Source organism: Paramisgurnus dabryanus, chromosome 1 (assembly GCF_030506205.2).
Source record: "Paramisgurnus dabryanus chromosome 1, PD_genome_1.1, whole genome shotgun sequence".
In the NCBI taxonomy this organism is placed as follows: Eukaryota; Metazoa; Chordata; class Actinopteri; order Cypriniformes; family Cobitidae; genus Paramisgurnus; species Paramisgurnus dabryanus.
This window is the reverse complement of record NC_133337.1, coordinates 21541738-21557767: the sequence shown is the minus strand read 5'-3', so window position 1 is coordinate 21557767 and position 16030 is coordinate 21541738. Positions and strand designations below refer to the sequence as shown.

The window sequence follows — 16030 nt, the reverse complement described above, 5'->3', positions numbered from 1 at the left end:
TTGACGTAAAAGCAACAATTTTAAGATTATTCATAAATAAGGACTTTCAGACAAGATTTCCGTCTGCTTCTGTTACATGAAGCTAGGCTTCAGAAAACTTGAAATATCATACGTTAAGTTCAGTACAGTATTCCTGTATCTCAATTGGTAGAGCTTTGTGTTAACAGTGCAAAGGTTCTAGATTCAATTTCCAAGACTAACACACACGCAAGCTAACGTAGAAAAGTTTAATGTATATAAATACAGTATATGGTGCTTTTTGTCTTTTTTGGGGCTTGACTGCACTGCACCAGTTCCAATTTACCTTTTGTATGGAGAACAGTGTATTCTTTAAAAATTAATTTATGTTCTATATACAAGAACATACAAGAAATGTCATAACCAAACATATTTGTCATTTACTTTAATTATAAATTGTACCTGGGATACGTTCAAAATATTTTCAATCAAATCTATCATAGCGCCCAAGAATTTTAAGTAAATCATTTAGCAAGAGATTAAGTGTTCTGGACATCAGGAAGTAAATGTTTTATTACTGTAAAAATAAAAATTATGTTTACAAGTTAACACAATTTGTGTCACTAAGCTTTGCATTGTTCCAAAATATATGCTGTTATTTTTCAATGGAACACACAAAGTATTTGGTTACACATTTTGGCGTAAATTATGCTGACTTGCCATTCTTCAGTCTGAATACAGACAACAGCCTACACACATGGTTTGTTTATATATTTATTTATTTATGCATTACAGCATCTATGGCTATATTCATGGCAAGAACTAGTTTATCAATCTATGCAAAAGGAAAATTTGGCATCTCTAATTCACATTACCTGCAGTCTTTGGACTGTGGGAGGAGTCAAAGAATAACAACTTTGTTTTCTTACACTTATTGAAACTTTTTTTATTATTATAATAATAAAAAGATTATTTTTATCGTACTTTTTGCAATGTGACAGTCATGGCCATTATTGCATGACAAGAGCTGCATAACAATTCTTTAAAATGTTATATAGTAGTGCTTCACATAAAAATCATTTGGGTGAACTATTCCTGAGTCATTTCAAACACTTTCATGTAATTTGAAATAATCCAAAAGGAAATTGGAATGCATGCACCTTTGTGCATTCACAGGGGTCAAACCTGACCTGTCTGAGGAACGCCTCCTTGTTGGCCAGTTCATTTTCCAGCTTGTCTGTGATGTCATGAAGTGACGTGGACTCTCTCTGGGCACTGAGATAGCGTTTCTCAAGCGTCACTATCCGCTCTTCCATGTCTTCCTTTTGACACATAGCCTGTATACACACACACATATTCGAAGAAAGTTTGAGGTGCTCAGACACACAAAGCCTCTAGGTGTAATAGCTGCTGTCAATCAAAAATCCTGCCATATAATTACACACAGGCTTTAGGACAAATATCAATGTGAAGCAAACACACACAGAGAGACACAGACAAACACTTTCTGCTCCGAGATGTCATGAGTCTCCAGATCAACAGGCATTTTCTTGAGTCTATCCGCTCACTAATTTTTTAATTAGTTGACTGACATCAATATGTGGCTGTAGTCTATACTGAATTATACAACTACAGGTCAGTTGATGCCTTAACAGACAGCCTTTTTTTTTTAGATCTGTCAGCAATCACAAAAATATCATTGACTTGAAATAGTCATGATTTGACAATCATGACAAAAAGTAAAACATTCATTTAACTAAATTATTGCAAGTGATGTTTTATCATAAAATATAATATTTTAATAAAGCAAAATTACAAAAAGTGTCACTTTAATAAAATGTTCTAAATGTTTGAAACATTTATGACAATATAACTTACAAACATTTCAAAATGTCATCAGCATAAACAAAATACATGTAAAAATCATTTAAAAAACTGTAGGAAGTAATAATAATAATAGCATTATTATTTATGATATACTTTATATTTATTAAAAATATTAAAAAATATAAAATATTTAATATAAAGTTTTTTGTTGTAAATTATTCATACTTTCTAGATGCTGTTATACATTTTTTAAAGACTTGAGAATATTGCATTTCATGCAGCGTGGGTTTGTAGCAATGTCATATTTACAATGCAATTTATAGAGGCTGACTAGCATTTAATATTCAATTTAATTATCCTGCCAATGCAAGATATAATATTACAAATATACACTGCATTCAGAAAGCCCTCAGACAAACATCTCTGGAGAGACCTGAAAATGGCTGTCGGTCCCCATTGTACTTGACTGCGCTTGAGAGGATTTGCAAAGAGGAATGGCATGGTATGGAACTTTCTGAATGCACTATTTACATACACAAATACATAAATAAATATATATACACATGCTTGTAAAGCTCATTTACTTTTCCAAGCAATAAAAGCAGCCATGCTCTGGATTGTGGTATCATACTGTAGGCAACCAATGCCATTACAATGCCTTTATAAAAACAACGAAAAGGAGGTAGACTTCTTGTTGTGTTAAATTGGGATAAGAAACATCCTGATATTTTTCTACCTCTGCAAATCAGGCAGCATTTTTAAAGTATTGGACACAGACAGAGACTGAGTTGAACTTGAGACAGATGCTTCACATTCATTGTACGTGACATCCATCCATACCGCACCTCTTTAATATCTCTCTGGTACTTGTTGTTCATGTCTTCGCTCTTGATGAGGTCTTTACGGGCCGTCTCTAGCTCCTGCTCCACCTCGGACACGCGGGAGGAGAGCGAGGACATGCGCTCTTTCATCTGCGCCAACTCGTAGTTCTGTTTCTCCAGCAGTTCCTGCAGCTCCACCACTTGACTGGCCTCGTCCCCGGACTCCATCGACCCGTTAGACAACCGCTGTGGTACAAACACAAACAATACACAGCAGGTCTGGTGAATGTTGTATGGCTGATGGATAAAAAATATGATGGTAACACTTTACAATAAGGTGGTTTTTGCTAACCTAAATGTAAATGCATTAGATAACAAACTAATAATAATCAATAAAGTTTTCCAGGTATTATTATTTACCAATGTTATGTACTATTTATTTAAAAAAAAAACATTTCAACAATTAATTGAGCTAGCTCCTTTTTTTTTCCTGTCTGCCATTATTGGACAAACTGATTAATCCAGGTGTGCCTGACCTCAGTAGTCACAAACAAACTGATTAATCCAGGTGTGCCTGACCTCAGTAGTCACAACAACAATAATCAGACACACCTGGATTAATCAGTTTGTCCAATAATGGCAGACAGGAAACAAGGAGCTAGCTGTAGTTCAGGAAGTAGTGCAGCTGGGCATAAAGCCTATTGAAATGACCTCTATGCGAGTTCCTCAAAGCTTACATAAGTAGCATGTGTCTTTTCAAAGCCTACATATACAGTATTATACTGGTTTGTTTGTTGATTTTTCATTTTCATTTATTCATCTTCGCTTTCATTATGGCCTTTGTGGCCTTTTGGTATGCTCATATCAGTCTGTTAAATCTAGCTGCATTATTACGTGCATGTGAAATCTTTCCACTGCAGAGCCGAAAATAAAGATTTCTGTCACATTTTCAAACTAAAGCCTGGTACGCCTTATGCTGTACTAAAATTAGACTTTATTTCCGTTTAATTTATGGTGCAGACTCACAGACGGGGTGATAAAATCATTTGCAGAGCACACAGAATTTAATCTGCCAAAGCTGGGAAGCTATGAGCGATCTACACGTCTTCGACAGAAGAGATCCGTGTTCGTAAATAGACAATGACAAGACAAAGAATAGCAATAAAAATATGTTAGAGAGGCTGCGAGGGCTGATAATGACACAATCCTGTTTTCTGTCTATTTTATCTATTTTTGTTTTTGTATTCTATTTGAAAATGTGATGGTCAAATTTGTATGTTTAATGTACATGCAACACATCAAATATCAAATGTGGAAGTACATTTTTCAAGATTTTGTATAGTGTGCATGAACACCCGTTTGTTCCTGTATCTTGATGCAATTTTACATACGCATGACCCTTGAATGGGCTTTGAAGATTCGAACCCGGGTCCCCGTGCAACATTTTCCCTTGACGCGTCTGCTCTAGGCAGTTGGCCAAACCAATAAATCAGTGTTAGATGACAGGGTATGAATATTGTCAGTAATGCCACTACATTCACCGTCCATTAAACAAGATTAAATTTGACTAAATGTGCCATATACTGTCAATTTGCCAGCCTGTCTGTAATGAAACCACACTTTTCTGGCATCGCTCAGAGGAACATTTGCCTGGGACCTATTTAAGTGCACATTAAATATGATTTAGTAATATGGTTTAACAGAATAAGTGTTTGTGTTGACTGTGCAGTCAACTGGGGGAGTTGCAGCCTAGTGGTTAGAAAGTCTGGCTTGAAACCCAAAGGTTGCCTTGTTCAAGTCTCTTGGCTGGCAGGTTGCAACTGTGGTGCCCCTCCAGGCGCTGCACGGATAGCTGTCCAATGCTACTCACTGGAGTGGGTTAAATGCAAAGGTCACATTTCGAGTATGGATTACCATACTTGTCAAAACATGTTTCATTGAAGTTATTTATTTCTGTCGCTTCTAGACTAAATACTCTAAATCTCATTGCTTCACCCCATTGGAATAAACCAGCTCAAGAAAGTTTGATGTTAGGCTGGAATCCTAGACTGGCCAAGGCTCAGTTTAGCTGTTTGGCCAGTCGTTTTGCCCCTGCAAACCATCTCATGTTGTTGATAAACAATAACCACACTCAAGTGGTTGTGCAGGTACCCACTTTGCCATGAACTTTCTGGGCATCGGTGCCCTCCAGCAAGTCCTCAGTGCTCTCTCCTGATGCCACCTTCCTCTGAATGTGTGCATTCTGCTCCCTTAAGGCTACAATCTGCAAAAGATTAATTCAGAGAAAAAGTTACTGACAAATAATAGCCAGCTGTACTGACATCAAAACAAACTGTATTGTGTTGTTTGCTGAAAGGACCATTCACATTTAGGAAGGTTTAAAACGGTGGTTCAATGTCGCACTTGAGCCACCGTGCATGGCCCCGTCCCGAACACAATCGCAAGCATCCAATCAGGTTGTAGCTGTATTTGAGAAAGCCAAATTGTTTTCCCACAAGTGGGCGTTGTTTCAGCGCCGACAGCAAACACAACACCACTGCTTGAGAGCAGATTTTGATAACTTATTTTATTTACTTGGCAGTTTTTTCCATCATTTAAATTTGATTGGGGGGTTAATAACACATTTTTCTGTAAGTATGAGAATTAGCAATTACTTTAAATATTACATTGTTCTGGCCAAACAACATAGAGGAAATATTATCCTGCCATATAAAGAGACATGGCAACAAGATGAAATTTAAAGTGATAGTTCACCCAAAAATAAAAATTATGTTATCATTTACTCACTTTCATGTTGTTACAAACCCGCATAAATTTCTTTGTTCTGATTAACAAAAAGGAAAATATTTTGAGAAATATTTGTAACAAAACCGTTCGTGGACCCCAATTCCGTCCATAGTATTCTTTTTCCTACTATGGAAGTGAATGGGGTCCACAAACATTTCTCAAAATATCTTCCTTTGTGTTCAACAGAACAAAGAAATTCATACAGGTTTGTAACAACGTGAGAGTGAGAAAATGATGACAGAATTTTCGTTTTTGGGAGAACTATCCCTTTAAATTCACACACATTTTTCTTTAACTAAAAATCAAAAAAAAAAAAGTATTATTTCCTTTACATTGCTGTTTTCAGATGTGATTTTACATTACATTTCCATGGGGTATGAAAGGGATAGTTCAGCCAAAAATGATATTAAACTCATGATTTACTCACCCCGAAGCCATAATGTCCATCATTTTTCAGACAAACACATTTTCAGTTATTTTAGAAAATGTCATATCTTCCAGCTGCTAAACTGTAAGTAAAGTTACAGGGTCCAGCTCCTTCAAGTCCAAAAAATTTGCATATATTCTTCCCCAAAGAAATCCAAATGGCTCCAGGATGATAAACAAAGGCCTTCTGAGGGTAATCCATGTGGTGTTGTTGTAGGAATATCCATATTTAAAACTTTATAAATGAAAATAACTAGCTCCGATAACGCCGCCATCTTAGACTTCTCTGTATTCAGGAGAGAATATCAGCATAGTGTATGCACTTTTCTTAGTGACGTATGACAAATTCGGAGGGCGGAGGCGCAGAGCAGCAGCACAGAAACCTCAGTAAGCTGCTTACGCTCTCATCTTAAATGCGGACGCAACTAGTTATTTTCATTTATAAAGTTTTAAATATGGATATTTCTACAACAAAACGGCACGGATCACCCTCAGAAGGCCTTTGTTTATCATCGTGGAGCCGTTTGGATTTATTTTGTGAAGGATGGATGCACATTTTTTGGACTTGAAGGACGCGGACCTCGTAACTTTACATTTGATAAACTGAAAAATCAAAAATTAAAATAACTAAAACGTGTTTTGTCTGAAAAATTATGGACATATGCATCTCGGACGGCAACGGGGTGATTAAATCATGGGTTTAATATCATTTTTGGCCGAATTATCCCTTTAAGTTTCAAAGACACAATAGTTGAGGCTACATAGATGTTTGCCGCAGTCCGAATCATTCCTGTAACTTTACAGCTTTATGTCTCACATTATGTGCATCACCTGCGAGCAACAAACACACTGGAGCTCATTCCTGTGGGTAACATTGACCAAACTTTTTATTTTGTAGTTGAAGAGACTTTTCCTTGGACTTGGATATCCACATTGCTTTTACGACTAGACTGGGGAGGGGTTATGTCCCTAATATTCATAAGTAATGTTGATAGCTCACGAAGTCGCATGCATTAAAGGAAAACAGCATCGTAAATCAAACAGGGACTGTTTAGAAGTGTCTTAATATGACACATTTACAACAACCACAATTTTTAATTGAGGACATACAGTACCAAAGGCCCAGAGGAGACCAGCATCTCTAACCAGAAGTTACCTGAAGGTGGCCAAATGGGATCGGAAAACACAGCATGCCAGATTCAAACCAGTGTCACCTGCATGAGCACCATGTAATAGCATGTAATAACAAGCTTCAGCTGGTTTAAAGCAACACCAGAGTTTTTTTTACCTTAAAATAACGCTTCCAAAACAGTTTCAGTCGTTCATCCACTCTAAACAGGGTGAACAGCACTTTCACATTCGCTTTGCAGCCCTCTATCGGCCAAAACCGCACTAAAGAAGTTTCCAAACGTCGGGTAGTGGTCCTGTAGTCCGAGTGAATACTACAAAAACTTGCTTTACGGCAGACCTACAATCCAATCAGAGCCAGCTATGCCTCAGTATTTATGACAGTGGGTAATGGACAATTATGCTTCTAACCTGTAGGGGGAGCAAAGAGCCAAAACTCTTTGGTGTTGCTTTAAAACACCACTGGAGAGTGCTTACTCGATCTAAGAAATATGATGGCTACTGGTTAAGTATAGCATACACTTTAAAATATTGCAAATGACCTATAGAGCCCTAAATGGTGTAGCTCCTCCATATGTTCGAAAATTACTATATGAATACAATCCATATTCTGGGGTCGCAAAATTCTGGTCACTTAATTATCCCTAGAATATCAAAAGTGTCAAAAGGGGGAGGATGCTTTTCTTACCTAGCCACTAAGCTCAGGAATGATTTACCCATCAATTTTTGAGAATCAGACCCAGTTGATCAATTTATACCTCTTAGCATTCACATAATTCGTCTAGTAAATATATACTTATGCCGCAATAGTTAGCTTGTCTGGAACCGAGCACAAATTTATCCATTATACTTTATGACACTTGCATTACATGTGAATGGCCCCTACACTAATAGGATTTTGTTTTTTCTTTCCCTGTCTCGTCCTCGGACCCAAGGACACTGAGCCTAACAGATCCAGTTCCTGATGCCGTAAAGCTCATCACTGACATACTGGCCTTCCTTTAATGTGATCCAGAGTCCTGCAACGGGTCGGGTACCTGCAGATACCCGCATAAAAGTGTCGGGTGGATTGTGACATTCCTAAAATTCAAGGGTGGGGATGCGTGCAGATAATTAACTCCGCGCGGGCAGGTAGTACACGGTCAGAAATAAAGGTACAAAACTGTTTTTGATTAATACCTTTAAAGGAATACAAAACAGAATAAAATTTTGGGTAGATTGCCGTACCTTAAGGACCTATATTGTTAGAAAAAAGTCAAAATATGTACCCTAGCTGTCAGTGTGGCAGCACCCTTTAAAAAGGTAATTGTATAGACCATTAGTTACAAATATGTTAACATTTAGTACCAATTTGTACATTTGAGATACTGATATTTATTTTTTCAGGTACTAATAAGCTCTCTTTGGTCCCAGAATGTACTACTGAGGTACTTAAATGAAATCCTTAGGTGCAAAACTTTTTGAAAAGGTACAGTTTTGTACCTTTATTTCTGAGAGTGTAGTGCGAATGAAAATATGTGCAATATTTGTATGTCTAAAATACCATTACACGCGCAAAATATGACCTTTGACCCATCACGTCACAACCACTGCTACAGTGCGCAACTTTTGTTGATGCTTCTCATAGTTGGAGCGAGCGTTGTAGGAGTTGCATAAACTTTTGCAGTTGATAACAAGGTGTTGCTGGAAACGTCTTTTCTTAGAAAGCATTTCGAGACAAGACTTGTAGGAGCACAGCAGGGGTTGTGTAGGTAGGTTGTATTTTTTCATTTTTTTCATTAATAGGTCTATTTAGGTGTCGATGGTAGGCTACTTGAATGGCACAAAACAAAGCGCACTTTAGCCTGTTTCATTAGCCCATTCATGATGCTAGTGTGATGTTGAGAGAGGTACGAGATTAAAAATAAAGCACTTTAATTGGAATTATTTTTGTGTGTGTGATTTATGCGGGTACGGGTCGGGTAACGGGCCAAATATTAACAGGTCTGGGTGGGTGCAGAATTAATCATTAGGTCGGATCTGGTGCTGAACTTTGAGGGTATGGGCGGGAGTGGGTCTCCTAGTATTCCTATGTTATTTCTATAGGATCAGCTTAGTCTGGCTCTCTCTCAATTTTTTTTTCTCCCTACAACTTTTTTCAAACAGGGGTTTTTCTCCTATGAGTTTTTTAGACCCCTTGGGAGTCAGCTGACATTAGCTCAACTTAGAACTATCTTCTATATGTCAGATTAATACTCCACTCACTAGTATGGTTCAATCTTAGCTGCTGTACTTTGCTACTTTTGTTGTCCTCGGATTTTTATGTGCTTTGAATGTTTGTTTTACTGTAACGCTGCATTGAAGCAATTAAACAACTGTGAAATTGTGAAATTTATGCATCTGTCTAATTTCGTTTTGATGCATATTGCACATTTTCTGTTAATCCAATAAACCTCATTTCACTACTGAAATATTACTGTGTCCTTCAGTTATTTAATAGATCAAAATAAAATTGCTTATCCAAACACCCAGATATTTATAAATGAAAATCTTGAAAATTGTCAGGGGTGCCCAAACTTTTGCATACGACTGTATAGTGTTAAAGAAGTTGCTGACCATGTCCACTGTTATATGTTCCCTACTAAAATAACACCGTATTCTTACAGCATCTTACGGCTGACCACTCTCTCACATCAACACACACATTGTGCTCTCCAGGCTAAAGGTCATTGGGAGATTATCCCACACCCGTGCCGAGATGCCTCGTTCACCGTGAACTTAAAGCAAGCAGCACAAATACACACACATGAGAGATCCGGTGCTTTTATTTGATTGCTCACAATGCATTCCTTTAATGAAGCGGCAACTAAGAGGCTTTGCGCTTTTGAAGGTGCAGAAAGAGGACTGTCTGGATTTTTTTAGGCTTTAAGATCAAACCTCTTCTTTCTCCACAAAGAGGTGAAATATTGAGTCAACATGCAAATGAAGGTAAATGAAAAGTGAAAGCCTACTGAAAGTGAGCATGTCTGCTTTGATGTCGTTCATTTAGTCTCATCAAAGCAGAGCGCGTGCGAGAGCGTCTGCGTCTGAAACGCTGGTTTGTTTCACACAAAAAACAACTACTTCACAGAAACCGTATTCATCGTGAGGCACCTGACTGGGGGTGTGAAACAACATTTCCAACTGTTGCGTGAGCAAGAAATTGATACGTTCAGTCATATCTGTGCCAAAATGAAGCACTCTTTCATAATATTAAACATGTAGTTGATGGAGAAAACGTAGGAAAGAAACACGCTCTGTAGAATAGTTTGTCCGTTTAGGGCTACTGTAGAAACATGACAGCGATTTCAATGTAAGGGGAAGTGCGGTGTATGTAGATAAAAACAGCTAATTTTATACTAATAAAAACAATACAGTTCATTTTGTAAGGTGTTATACACCACTGACAAAATACTTGTGTATTATATTGCATATCTTTCAAGAGATCCTTTTAAAAGTTACACAATGAACCTTTAAAATATGTGACTGTACAACTTCAGTGTACTGAATTCATATAGATTTAGCTTAGAAAGACTTCAAAAAGACTATTTCAAGTAGATCCAGGCTGCTATGAGATGGAAAGAAGCCTCAACCAAACATAAAAGTTATTATTTCTTATACACTTTGTTAAATGGCTGCAACTTTTCACCATTTGGTAATGCTCTACAGTACGCATCTCCGTATATCTTTCAGAATTGGCTGAGTCATAATCCTTTTTTAAATATCTCTTCTCTCCTCTTTGTCTGCCTCTCTCTTTGATCCAGTGCCCTCCTCCAACCCTGTGACATGAGTGTTAACTCAGAAATAGAGATGTTATAACACACGGCAGGGAATCACTGCCACACGCTTAGGCTCGAAATCATCCCACTGATTCTCATCTTTCTTCTCTTAAAGAAACGTTTGCAGAAAAGTTTGAAACTCTTTCAGCTAGAACTACACCATCTGGACAGCCAGTATTGGGAACTTATGAAATACACAATGTTCTTTTTCCTGTTCTTTTTTGCATTTCACACAATTCAGATCAACAAAAACAACATGGAATAAATACTTATTGTGTAAACTGTGTATATGTAACCCGATGTTCAGCACAATTTTATTGCAGGAGGCTTTATGGTTACATCATCTGAGCTTACCTCCTGATTGGCTGCAGCTAACTCCTCTTCCAGTGCAGAAACTCTCTCCAGTGACACCCGCAATCTCTCTCGTACCTGAAAAAAGTGTTAAAAATAGGTGTTATTTTTAATAGTTTTTTAAAGAGCATTATTAAAAATTGATTTTTTAATAATGATAAAAATGCTGGGTGTTTCAAACCATGGATGGGTCAAATATGGAATTTTTTTAAGTTAAAGGTCACATACTATACCCATTTATACAAAATATAATATAAGTCTCAGGTGTGCCTAGAATGTGTCTTTAAAGTTTCAGCAGAAAATACCTCACATATCATATATTATAGCATGTCCAAATGCCCCTATTTTGGTGGGCGCAAAAAGATGATGTTTTCATGTCTATAAAGGGATAGTTCGGCCAAAAATGATATTAAACCCATGATTTACTCACCCCCAAGCTGTCCGAGTTGCATATGTCCATCGTTTTTCAGACAAACACATTTTCGGATATTTTAGAAAATGTTTTAGATCTTTCAGTTGATTAAATGTAATGTTACGGGGTCCACGACCTTCAAGTCCAAAAAAAGTGCGTCCATCCTTCACAAATTAAATCCAAACGGCTCCAGGATGATAAACAAAGGTCTTCTGAGGGTAATCCGCGCGGTGTTGTTGTAGAAATATCCATATTTAAAACTTCATTAACGTAAATAACTACCTTCCGGTAGCGCCGCCATCTTAGTCGCGTCCGCATTCAGGATGAGAGCTTACGCAGCCTATGGAGGCTACTCTGCTGCTGCTCTGTGCCCCCGCCCTCCGAATTTGTCATACGTCACTAAGAAAAGTGCGTACACTACGCTAATACTCTCTCCTGAATACAGAGTCGTCTAACATGGCGGCGCTACCGGAAGGTATTTTTTTTCGTTAATAAAGTTTTAAATATGGATATTTCTACAACACCACCGCGCGAATTACCCTCAGAAGACCTTTGTTTATCATCCTGGAGCCGTTTGGATTTATTTTGTGAAGGATAGATGCACTTTTTTTGGACTTGAAGGTCGTGGACCCCATAACATTACATTTAATCAACTGAAAGATCTAAAACATTTTCTAAAATATCCGAACATGTGTTTGTCTGAAAAACGATGGACATATGCAACTCGGACAGCTTGGGGGTGAGTAAATCATGGGTTTAATATCATTTTTGGCCGAACTATCCCTTTAAATGCAAATGAGCTACAGCTCCTCACTCCCTTACCAAAAGACAGTGAATACAGTCTGAGACAATAGTATCTTAAGCCGTATTAGCTCCACATTGTGCTAACAAACACATTAAGAAAAGCTTTTGAGTAAATATTAACCAGACAGTCAGTGGCTGTGGCCGGGGCTTTGTTTGTGTGATGTCACATTAACAATGGGAATCAAAAAAGCATGTGTAATGAGACTGCTTTGGTTAAATTTGGATTAATTAAGAAATATACTGTGGAATTGTTTGATTGTAGGTTGTTATTAACACATTTATACCCAAATAACTTGTAAAAATATATTTTGCACGTTAACTTAAACCAATTGAGTTTGTCCATATATTATACATCAATGGATTACAACAACCCAACTTTTATTAGTCATTATTTCTTCTGTAACCATCTTTTCTCTGGATCTTACTTCTAAGGAGTCACTTTAAAGTTTTGGCTATTTCAATAGAGATGAGAACAGCATTAGGTTAAATAAAAAGTGTCAGGTGACCTGTTTGATCACTGAAATTAGCTGGGCTTCCATCCCCCCGATTTTATGCGCATTTTGAAGTAATCGCATAATAAACAATTGATGGAATTTTTTTTACGTTTTTACAATCGCTTGAGGTGGTTTTTGATTTATGTAAAAGGAGTAAATGCGAATTTACTGGGAGATGGAAACGCATTTGCCGAATAAATTCTGCATTTCTTCTTCTGCGCACAGCATTTAGTTTAGCAATTACAAGCTGCACTGCTAGTAAATTTAAAAAATGCACAATCGTAACTAAACGCAATCCTGTCTCCATTTTCTAAGCATGCCTTGTTTAATTTACTGGGTTTCATTTACTAGGTTACCAATACTATCGTCAATCGCTTGAACAACTTGATGGAAACACACCTAGCATTTGTTTGTTTTACTTTTTTTGCCAAATTTGAAAAAAAAATGACTTCACGTTTAGATGGAAACCCCACTATTGAGGTGGGTTAAACGAACACTGGAGCTGCTGCCTCATAAATCATGTGTTTCTCTGCTGCCCGTTACCTAACGCCTTATAAATGACACTGTCTGTAGAAGGGAGCATAATGGATTACAACTGGATGAACCGGCACAGGAACTTAATCCATAAATAAAATGCCACGGGATGAAGGAAAGGACATGCGGGATAGTGGGTCAACGTTTTCCAATAAATGTGTAAAGATCTCAAAATCCCAAAACAGCACAACATTGTGCAGGAGAATAAATTACATTTTGTCTGCTTAGACACTTTTTTCAAATATGTTAAATGTACAATGCATTGTGGGAAGGTATAGATTGCATTGTGACTCCCTCGTGAAATCAACATTGCAGCAGTTCCTGTCACAGTTTACCTTCTCATCCAGTGCTTTGTGATGCTCAAACAGAGACTTGAGGGCTTTAAGGACCTCCACCTCACTGGAGACCCCAGAAGGAGACTGAGCCTGACGTTTGACCACCGTCATGCGTAGGGAACGTTCATGCCTCGACACCAAGCACTCCAAATGCTCCAACAGCAGCTGTTGAACACACAATGGTTACCCTCATGGCACTTGACATCACTTGCACCTTAATCCACTCAAACCTTCACAAATATTAAACTGAAGAAAAAAATACTCCATTGGAGATACAAAGTTGTGTCTTAGTTTATTTATTTATTAACACCAGCATATATGGCACAAACCGATTAATCTATACACAAGTTTTAATGCACTCCCTGTGTCATAAAGATTGTTTGTTTGTTTGTTTATTAGTGGCATTTAAAATTATAGTCCTGAAAATAGTGTGAAAATACAGTGGCAAGAAAAAGTATGTGAACCCCTATGAATAAACTGTTTTTGTCTTTGTGAATTAAACTATTAAACCCTATTTGTGTCTCTATTTATAGACAATTTGTCTAACTGACTGATGCAACTAAAACCCTCAAGGACAACTTTCATTTGAAAAGTAATGACATGTGCTTAACACGATTTTGTCTTTTCTCATTTTACAAAGGACTAGTTTCAGCAGGGTAACAACATTAGAAACAAAAAAAACCATTGCATTACTTAAAACAATAAAGCGGAGCAAACAAATTGAAACCCCCTGGACTTGGCACAAAGGAGATTATGTTAACGTCGTTATTCTATGGTCTGGTACATGGCATGTAAACTCAAGAGAGAGAGAGAGAGACAGATCATCAAATGTTATCATCAATAACAGATCTTTACTCATGGGAAACATTTAATGTTTATTGGACATTGTACGAAAACTTTTAATGGTCAAATGTTGTGAATAACCTTATAGAATTGCATATGCGTGAAAAACAGGTTTAATTATGCTGCGTCCAAAGCCAGATGGGTGATATTTCTATCATTTCGACTTAAATCTCAGACTTCTGAGCATATGTCGTTCTATTATTTGCTATGTGAAAGTTTTATGAAACAAAATCGCAATACAACAGTACCTTTTCTTTTGCAGGTGTTCAAATTAAAAGTATCCCTGCTGACTGCAACCAAATTGCTGAGAGCAATGATATGCAAATGTTATTTTTTTGTTAGGTCTACAATAATCAAAAATAAAACTTATTTACTGTGAATACACTCTAAAGGGGTTTATTTTACACTAATGATTTGCTGACTGCACATCATCACTATACATGGCTGCTTATCAAGACTTTTAAATTTAATGTATTTAATGGTTTGGCCACCATCTTAAAGATATCATCGTTTTGATTTTGATTCTTTATGCTTTTAACATTGCAAATTCCTTATGTAATGTCAAACTCCTGCTCTTATATAATCTTTTTCTTCTTTTAAGGGCCATTTCCATGTGAGATGGAAAGGCATGTCCAGTTAAACATGACACAAATTAATAATATTAATTGACTACATGTTTAAAAGTCAGGTAAAAATAACATTTATTTAGATTAAAAACAATTTAGAAGAATAATAAAATCTGCAGTAATACTTTATGTTCTATTATATAAACTAAATATTTGAAGAGTTTTGTTGCAAAACGAGATAACTCCGTTTTTAACATTTTTGTCAAAACATGTTTATTATTGTTATCGTGTTTTTATTTTGTTTTATGGTGCTAGCTGTATTTTTTAAGTTATGAAGGTTAAAACAAAACAAACCAACTGCTGTTGAATTTATATTAATTGGAATTCACAACCAAAAAAAGAGATTTCTGAAAAATAAAAAAACGGAGTTATGTCGTTTTTCAACGAAACTCTTCATTTAATAAATAAAAAAACAACTAAAAACTGAAACAAAAAGTGATTTTGGATCAGTGTTGTTTATATCCAGCAATGTGAGACCCATCTGAAGTCATTTTTTTAAGATTTACTGTTTTCTGCATGCTACATAAAGTAAAGAACATTTTGTGAAAATATAACCTCAATATCTTTAATACTGACTGAGTTAGATCATATAAAAGATTGAAATCAATTAATAAAAACTATTCTCATAATTAAATTATGAGAGTTTAACCTTAATTTTACAGACAGGGCCACAAATGGTCTATGCATCACTGATACATTAAAAGTTTACATTTGTGTATTTCTAGGGTACAATCTATTGCACCAAGCAGAAAGTTTAATGAGTCGCTGCATTAGGCCTGCCTCTGTACTGTACATGTATCTGCCTGAGGTCTGGACTGGCATCTGTATACTGTTCTGCTCCAGAAACCAACAGAAGAGCTGACCTTTCTATTTTTGCTAGGCTGTAT

The 16030-nt window shown here is 36.7% G+C and overlaps 1 protein-coding gene across 9 annotated transcripts in view; it reads right to left on the bottom strand.

The window, feature by feature from the left end:
* ppfia2 (PTPRF interacting protein alpha 2) overlaps positions 1-16030 on the bottom strand; it is a 180838-nt gene that overhangs the window by 37547 nt on the left and 127261 nt on the right. For all 9 annotated transcript variants that reach the window (XM_065268622.1, XM_065268621.1, XM_065268624.1 and 6 more), the window contains 5 exons: positions 13675-13839; positions 11099-11173; positions 4762-4869; positions 2631-2852; positions 1149-1295 (listed from right to left, as the gene is read on the bottom strand). In XM_065268622.1, coding sequence (XP_065124694.1) covers positions 1149-1295; positions 2631-2852; positions 4762-4869; positions 11099-11173; positions 13675-13839 — 717 coding nt within the window. The remainder of the gene's footprint in view (positions 1-1148; positions 1296-2630; positions 2853-4761; positions 4870-11098; positions 11174-13674; positions 13840-16030) is intronic.